At 37.8% G+C, this 9,065-nt stretch overlaps 1 protein-coding gene across 1 annotated transcript; it reads left to right on the top strand.

The window, feature by feature from the left end:
- Positions 1 to 2,280: 2,280 nt before the first annotated feature.
- On the top strand, positions 2,281 to 6,307 carry LOC142107808 (nicotinamide N-methyltransferase-like). The gene is made up of 3 exons (XM_075191430.1): positions 2,281 to 2,463; positions 4,457 to 4,664; positions 5,884 to 6,307. The coding sequence occupies exons 1-3, from the start codon at positions 2,313 to 2,315 to the stop codon at positions 6,305 to 6,307; spliced, it is 783 nt and encodes a 260-aa protein (XP_075047531.1). The 5' UTR covers positions 2,281 to 2,312.
- The last annotated feature ends 2,758 nt before the right edge of the window (positions 6,308 to 9,065 follow it).

Genomic DNA, 9,065 nt, shown 5'->3' with positions numbered 1-9,065 from the left:
CGGTGGGCAGAATGTATTCCTCTGACTTTAAAAGACTGACCACCCTCGGATCCTGGCAAAACGTACAAAGGGCTTCATCCACAAGAGCTACATGCTTGGTGGAATCGCAATGGTTTACCAGCTGGCAGTGTCGGAACTGACTTCTCGTGTGGCAAGTTCAAATGGCTGCAGAACCTTGCACAACACGGAAATCATTCTCCAGTGTGCTTGACTCAGGCGCATCCCCACTCCTTTTCCTATGTCGTAGGTGGCTGTGTAGGCTTGAATGGCCTTTTGATACTCCTCCATCCTCTGCAGCATATAGAGGGTGGAGTTCTAGCACGTCACTACCTCTTGTTAATTTAGATTGCACGGCTTGTAAATACTTTGAAGATAAAAAAAAGCAGGCTGCACAGACTGTGGAGCTAGAAAGTGAAATTAAATGGACTACGTTACTTTGTTGGCTATCTTAGAAGGCAGAGTTGTTTGCTGTGTTGTTGCTGACAGCATAAGTCTCTTAAATTTTTTGTAGGGGGGGGGAGGAGGGCTTAGTTCCTTGGGTGAAGCTGAACCACTAGTCATGAACACCTGCCAGGGCCTAATCCGTTCCTTGCCACTGCGTGTCGTAAATGGAATATTGGCAACTTTACGTTTCTCCTCAGATGATTTTAAGTTTCTCTTTTTGCTACTTTTACTGAACTTGGGCTTTTTGGATTTTACATGCCCTGTACTAGGAGATTGGGCATCGGGCTTGCCAGACGACGTTGATGGCATTTCATCTTCTATGTCATGACTAGTGGCAGCAGCTTCAGCATTAGGAGGAAGTGGGTCTTGATCTTTCCCTACTTTATCCTCCAAATTTTTGTTCTGCATTATATGTAGCACAAGAGAGTGTACCCCTAAGCCACACACACTCGGCAAAGCCTTTAAAAATTATATGCGGCACAGGAGAGTACCACTGGACTGGAGTTATACAGCAGTACCACTGGACTTATACTGCAGAATCAGTGACATTTGTAATATGGCAGTACCACTGGACTTATACTGTAGAATCAGTGAAATTTGTAATATGGCAGTAACAATAGACTTATACTGCAAAATCAGTGAACTTTGTTATATTGCAGTACAAATGGACTTATACTGCAGAATGAGTGAACTTTGTAATTTAGCAGTACCAATGGACTTATACTGCAGAATGAGTGAACTTTGTAATATTGCAGTACCACTGGACTTATACTGCAGAATGTGTGAACTTTGTAATATTGCAGTACCACTGGACTTATACTGCAGAATGAGTGAACTTTGTAATATTGCAGTACCAATGGACTTATACTGCAGAATGAGTGAACTTTGTAATATAGCAGTACCAATGGACTTATACTGCAGGATTGTTTTGGGATATTTTTTATTTTTTTTTATAATTACTTTTTTTGTAATTTTTTTTATAACTATTTCTGAAATTTTTTATAATTTGGGAATAATGGGGAAATAACAATGCCCTTAGAAGGACAGAGCACAGGACACAGCACCACTGGAGTGAACAGGACACAGCACCCAGCAGCACCACTGAACTCAGAAGGACAGAGCACAGGACACAGCACCACTGGACTGAACAGGACACAGCACAGGACCCAGCAGTACCACTGAATTCAGAAGGACATAGCACCACTGGACTGAGCAGAACACAGAGCACAGCACAGCACAGAACTGAACAGCACGAGATATAGCAGGACAGAGGACCACCTAACACACCCTCCCTCTACCCTGATCAATGCCCGAGTGAAGATGGCGGCGACTAGTAGGGAATTTATAGGATCCGAGTATCGCGAGATCCGACAGCGGGATTATGACTCAGAGCCTCGGTTTCAGTTTTGCAATTGGAGCGAATACCCGGGTCTGTCTCGGATCCGCAACGTTAGGGTGGGCTCGGATTTCAGAAATCCGAGTGCGCTCATCTCTAGTTGGAACCACACAAATTGATGTGGACAATGATTATTGGTAAGCGTTAAAATTACTTTAATACAATATTATTTAAAATATTTCTTCACTAGTTATATTATAATGAATTATGTTTAAGTGCTTATATTTTCATGAAATATAAACAAGAAAAGTGAATACTATGGTAATTTATTCTGCATGAGTAGCTTATGATACCATCACCTGTATTCCCATGACCAAGTCATATGAATGATAAATCATCATGTGATAACACGGATATTCCTGCTGCTGAGGGACTTAAATAGCTGGTAAATATGAACAGAACTCCTTGACAAGTCGAGTATAGCACAGAGAAAGACGTGAGAGTCAGCCTGTCTGTATTACAATATTACAAGATGGATTGTACCTCCCATAAGCTCTACCATATACATGACTTTGATTCAAGAGACATTCTGGATACATACTTTTCTGATAAATCAGAAATGGTCTTTGGAGAGGAAACATTAAAATTTCCCATGGAGAAATTTCACAATATATTCAGTGCGGGTACGTATACTATATCTTATCTTGCTAAATAGATTAAATTATCTGTTGAATGGGCAATTCATGAGAGATAGATAGATAGATAGATAGATAGATAGATCGATAGATAATGAAAGCGGCCAGGGACTGTAGACTTCACCAGGGAGGGGGGGTTGGTAAATATTTGCCTTACACTGATCCAGATATGTCTTAGAAAAACCTCCTCAGAAATGTATGGATATGATTTATTAAGATCTGGCACCAAGCTGCATCCGATTGTTTACATCAACCCCCCCAATGATTACTACCCCAAATAATTTTTTAGTAAAACATATTATGCCAGTTATTATGGCATTGTGTTGGTAGACTCATTAATGTGTAAATTGTATAGCTATTAGGTATATCATAGGCACCATTGTGATCATTGCAATGGTATTTAATATGATACATTTTTTGTCTGTTTAAGTTGTGGCACATTGCTTTAGCGGACGTTTAGGATATGAAACCAAAACTCTCTTAGATGATGCTTATAAAATATTGTGAGTTATATATCAACACAGTCAAACGTTATTTACACTGGAGGGTGTTCGTAAATCTGTAAGAGAATTTAAAACTCTGCCCTTACTTGAGGCACTGACCACATCTGGCACCACAATTCCTACTTTGGTTTGTTAAATAAATATCCCTTATGTGTTCTATTATTTGACATTTGGACATAGCATATCAATATAAGTATGTTATTTGGCACAACACTGTTGTCACGAATCAGGGTCTTAGCCCTGTTTACACCACTCGGCGGTACCATATTACCGTACATCTCCCTCCTGGTCGTATGCAGCTTTCTATCCTGGCACAAGCGTGACTTCTGTCTGCAGTACTGGAGGCTGCCATCTTGGGTGAGACATTTGCGAAACATCCTGCTGAGTCTGAACATCTGATTTCATCCCCCAATTGGCTTCCTCTGCAGACTATAAGAGTCTCCTTCTACACTCAGCAAATTGCCAGTGCAACCCTTTCCTAGTTCCTGGTTCCAAATCAACAGTTGCTGTTTGTTTTGCTGCTCCAATCTGCCTGCTGTATACAGAGCTCAACCCTTCATGTGAATTCAGCTTCATCCTGATTGCTGCTCAAATCTGCCTGCTGTATACAGAGCTCAACTTTTCATGTGAATTCAGCTTCATCCTGATTGCTGCTTCAACCCTCCTGCTATATACAGATCTCCACCATTACCTCTGAGTGAATTCAGACTCAACCTGCTGCTGTATTATGGACTTCTGTCAGTGAGTTCAACTTCATTTGTTGCTGTTACATGAACTGCAAACCATTAACCATTCCTGTGAATTCAGCTTCATCCTGTTGCTGTTATTTGAACTGCAAACCATTAACCCTTGTGTGAATTCAGCTTCATTCTGCCTGCTGAAATAAATACCTTGGTTATTCATTCCTTGTGTGGATTCACCTTCATTGCACCTGCTTGTGTACTGATTCCAGCGGTTGCCTTCTGTTTGGTTCCTTTTCCTAATATCATGTATACAGGATTCAAGCAAGCTCTATGAGCAAGACATACATCTGGCCCCCCAGTTTCAAAACTACACTCCTGCCACAGCTAGTCCCTGGGGTCCCGAGATGGATCCCAGAAACACTATTTCCATGACAACTATTATAGTTCTTACTTGTGTTATCTTATTTGTTACTCCAATGAAGATAAAAAAACAACATTTGATATGAACTTTCTATTATTTTACCTTTTGATTTATTATATCTACTATATAACTCCAATTCAAATTGATTATATGTTTTTGATTTTCATTTCTTTCTCATAACCCAGCTTTTAACAATAAATGTATATTTTCTGTCCCAATTTCCGGTTGTTCGTTGAAGCATTAAAGGAAATTACATGGGATGGGTTTCAGACCCGAAAAAGAGTTTACATTCCCCATGCAGTTACAGAATAATGTGTAGGACAGATGTTACATAACATATTGCACTTTCTAATCACTGGACTCTTTCCCTGCAGGTCACATTAAGGGAGAAGTTTTGTTTGACATCAGTTTTGGATCCTTCATTCACCATCTCTATTCAACCTGTGGATTTTTCAAACAGATCAGTGTGCTGAGGTTCAATGAAAAATGTATTATGGAACTGAACAAATGGCTGCACAGGCGTACAGGAGCGTTTGTTTGGGATCACGCATCAACATATATTAAAGAGATGGAAGGAAAGAGGTACGTGTCTCTGTCTAAGGGTAAACCCCCTGTCAGTTCACACTGACCCTTTTCTGGATACTTAAAAACTGAACAATAAGTACTTGTGGTATACAGTGATATGCCATACCGCCACTTCTCCTAATGCCTTTATTTTTGGTAGCTCCAATTCTAAATCTCCACTTCAAACACTGTTTAGAAATATATTATAAACCTTCTGCCCCAGTTCACAGTTCTTCTGCTAATGGACCATTGTAACCCTAAATACTTAGATAGCTCATACTGTGTTATATATTTTTGTGTTTTTAAATTGAGCTAACGTACAAGCACTCCCTATAAGCTCCTAATCCTATCCAGGCCTTACAAACAAATATAGACAAAATTTAAGTAACTAAAAGATTTTACAAGTAACACCAGGTACTTGAAAGAGAGCGACATCTGCAAAAGAAACACCAAAACTTTCTCAGCACAATGCTGTGAGCCAGTAAAAAGGACTAATTAAAACAGTCTCCCACTTGTAAATAAAATAGATAAATCTTAGTTACATATATTTGCAAATGCATGATAAGCCATCCGCCTCTTCACAGGTCGTTTGCTAATAGGATGGTCCTAACCCTAAACAATGGAAGTACCCATATTGGGTCATATGTTTTTATAGTAGCTAACATTTACTAAAGACTATATGACAAAGTTTTCATAATTGACAGATGTCATTACTAATTTTAAAGGTGCAAAGGAAAGGGTGCTATAAATTGACAATATCTACAGTGTGATTGGTGTTATGCACAATGTTGCCAAGTATAATACTGACAATAAAAGACCAATGCTGGCGGTCCCGAGGTATAGCTGGCGGACCTGCCGACATTGGTCTTTTGATGTCGGCATTGTCATTGGCGACATTGTGCATGTTAGCAATCACATGGCAGACATTGTCAACCTGTTAGCATAATGGAAGTGTCAGCATTTTGCCTGCTGACATTTTCATGTCACCAGGTTAAGTGCCAACATTTCCACTGTCGCAATTATGGACCCTACCCGAGCACTTAGCGAGTAACATCCCAAACAACCCAACTTCTATCATGAGATGTAAAATATTTCACTTACACAGAAACTACCATTTTCATGAGTATACGTTAATCCACAGTCCTCAAAGCCTAGTGCACTTGAGCAGAAAAGGGGCAAACAACATTTGCACTTTTCCACTTTCGCAACTGATCCTTATTGTGTTTGTATTTTTCAGTGACCAATGTCAGGATAAAGAAATAATGCTGAAGATGGCAATAAAACAGATTGTGAAATGTGACATTGAGAAGGAAAATCTCACAGACTCTGTGGTTCTACCACAAGCAGACTGTGTAATAAGTGCATGGCTCCTGGATGTCCTCAGCAAAGACCAAGATGATTACCTTAGAAATTTGAAAAAACTCACAAGGTTACTGAAACCCAGAGGACACCTGATATTACTCGGGTGTTTAAATGCAACTTATTTCACAGCTGGGCAGGACAGGTTCCACATTTTGAAATATGATGAGAACTATTTAAGAAAAGTTCTCACTGGAGAAGGGTTTATTATTGATCACTGTGACATTCTCAGAAGAAAGGCAGTGAGTGATCTTGCTGATTATGAGGCCATTGTATTTATCACAGCTTACAAAGAGAAGTAGGCCTGGGAAGAAAAAAAAACATAAATATCAAAATACTAATATACAAAGTTTAAACCTTAATAAATAATTTCAATATATCAATGTAAATTTGTTCTGAACTGGCCTGTAAACATCCAATCAAAGAATAAAGTATTTAGTAATTTTTTGCAGATGTTTGGAGATGAATTTGCAAACTTACCACTTCAGCGCTCACTGGAGAAGGGTTTAGTATTGATCACTGTGATGTTCTCAGAAGAAAGACAGTGAGTGATCTTAGTGACTGTGAGGCAGCTATGCTCATCACAGCTCACAGAGAGAAATAGGCCTGGAAAGATAATTAAACTGTGAAATACAAAAGATCTATCAAATTGCAAATGTTACACCTTAATTAAATAATTTCAAAAGGAAGACTTATATTGAACTGTCCTTATTTGATATTGGTTAATTAATTAAAATAATCTTACATTAATTTGTGTTCTGTGAGGTTGATTCTAAAGGTTATTGTTGTCATTCATAAACAAATTATACCTCTTATTTAATTCTAACATATCGTTATTCCCCACCCTCGTATTTTTTTCACAAAATGGGGAACTGTTTTTAAAATAACATCATTTACGAGAGAGATCCATTATGGTGAAGGAAGGCTTATGAATTATATAAAAAAATCTTCCGACAATTGCTAGATGAAATTACAAATTACAAATCTTACAGCTGAAAGATAAAAGCAAGGAACTGGTAAAATACAAGTGAAGACACAACATTATTTTATTTTACTTCTTAATGCAGCCAATATTTTAGTTAGCAATGGTATCGATTTGTGGATGTTGATCATGGGCTCAAGGTCATTCTGCACAATCTTCAGAGTTTGTAAAATAACATGAGTTGGGAAAAATTGGAAATGAACATGAATTGTCACCTCATCTCTGTGTCAGACATCCCAAAGAGGTTTACACGTAACCTGTACACACAATTCATGTGCCCTTCTTGTGCCCTTATTGTTGCTGCTGCTGGCAGCGCCAATGCCAAAGTTAAATAAGCTATGCCATTGGCCCAAAAGAATTCTAAATGTGAGGGGGAAAAAATGACTATATTAAGAATTTGCAATATAAATAATACATTTTATATTGTGATTATGCTAAGATTTCTGCTTTTTTTAAAAAAAAGAAAAAAGAAAACCTAATAACTTGTCTTAATGGCATGTTGTTTTTGTTTATAATTTGTTGTGAAAGTAAAACCCAGAACTGCAATTAGGTTTAAAAAATGCATGTATAGAAGTACTTATCTTCTTTACTATAAATATATTAATATATGGTCTCTAATTCCCATAATATAGCCGCAAGAAATAAAAGAACTATTAGCTTTTGAGGTCCATTTGCAATAATCCCCTGATAAGTGTGTAGCTATTGGTGCTGATTATCATTGATGTATAATGTTGCACAAGTCCTCCAGCACCCTCAAGAGAAATTCCTCCCCACCTATATGCGTTGATGTGCAGGTCTGCATCAGTCACAATAATATTCTTTACATTTGCTTTATATTTACTTTACTAATGAGCTGATATTTTTATATATACTTGCACTAAAGATATTATAATGGAATATACTTAAATTATTATTCTATTTTATTTTATTAAATTTAAAATGTAAAAGTGGATACTATGAAGTATTATCCACATTTACATTAATTGTAGTAATTTATTCTACAAGAGTGTGATACCATCACCTACGTTCCCATGATGAACTCATGAACAGGATAAATCATCACATGATAACAGTAATGTTCCTGGTGCTGCTGAATTTACATAGCTGGATCCTAGTAAATATAAACAGAATTCCTGGACCAGACAAGTACAACAGTGTCAAAGACGTGAGAGTCAGCCTGTCTGTGATACAATATTACAAGATGGATTGTAGCTCCCATAAGCTCTATCATGTAGATGACTTTGATTCAAGAACGTGTCTGGATACTTATTTTTCCGATAAACCAGAAATGGTATTTGGAGATGAATCCTTGAAATTTCCCATAGAGAAACTTCACCATGTATTCATAGAGGGTATGTATACTATACTTTATCTTACTAATAAGATAAATATTGATAATTAAGAAGATTAAATTATTTCTTTTTAGATACATTTGTAAAAGGGAAGAAACATCTTTTACATTTGCTACTTCCCTTTGGTAATTAAAAACTCACACTCTATCCTACACTTGTATCACATGGTTAGAGAGTGATATAATGCCTTTGATGCTGTGCTTGCAGGCAGGACATGTTTTCATACATATGGAGTGATTTAACACTAGTCGATGATAAGAAAATCATTAGAATCTTACTATATAGAGCTATTTTGTCAATTATTTACATTGTTGAAGGGTATTTCCACCCAAATAGTTTCATTTAATATTTGAGAACTGGAACAGTTATGAATAAATATGGAATTGCAGTCACACTATTACTTACTGCAGCGTCCTAGGTTCTCTTTGCAATGAGGAGACTTTCATGGCTGACAGACACCTTGATTACTCAAGTAGGCTGATCTGAATTGTAAATACAACAGTGGTCAGCACTGGTGTTCTATTCACCATGGCTCCAGACTGCTGGGACCTGATGCACATTTATTAATTTATTGCCGTCGGGTTACTGTGAAGGAATGCTTGCTCTGCTATGGTATCTGTCAACCATGATAGACAGGAGGTGTGGCTATTTACCGGCAGAGCATGCTGGGGCTTGTAGCTTCACAAAACCTGGAGAGCCACAGGCTGGCCGGGCCTAGTATGGAAC

Source organism: Mixophyes fleayi, chromosome 11 (assembly GCF_038048845.1).
Source record: "Mixophyes fleayi isolate aMixFle1 chromosome 11, aMixFle1.hap1, whole genome shotgun sequence".
Classification (NCBI taxonomy): Eukaryota; Metazoa; Chordata; class Amphibia; order Anura; family Limnodynastidae; genus Mixophyes; species Mixophyes fleayi.
This window is presented reverse-complemented; position numbering and strand designations above follow the sequence as displayed.

What these genes read in the sequence shown, in the direction of transcription:
- LOC142107808 (XM_075191430.1), top strand. Translation starts at nt 2,313, where the DNA reads ATGGATTGTACCTCCCATAAGCTCTACCATATACATGACTTTGATTCA. An exon ending in TCACAATATATTCAGTGCGG is followed by an intron (nt 2,464 to 4,456) that starts GTACGTATACTA and finishes CTTTCCCTGCAG; the next exon opens with GTCACATTAAGGGAGAAGTT. An exon ending in AAAGAGATGGAAGGAAAGAG is followed by an intron (nt 4,665 to 5,883) that starts GTACGTGTCTCT and finishes TGTATTTTTCAG; the next exon opens with TGACCAATGTCAGGATAAAG.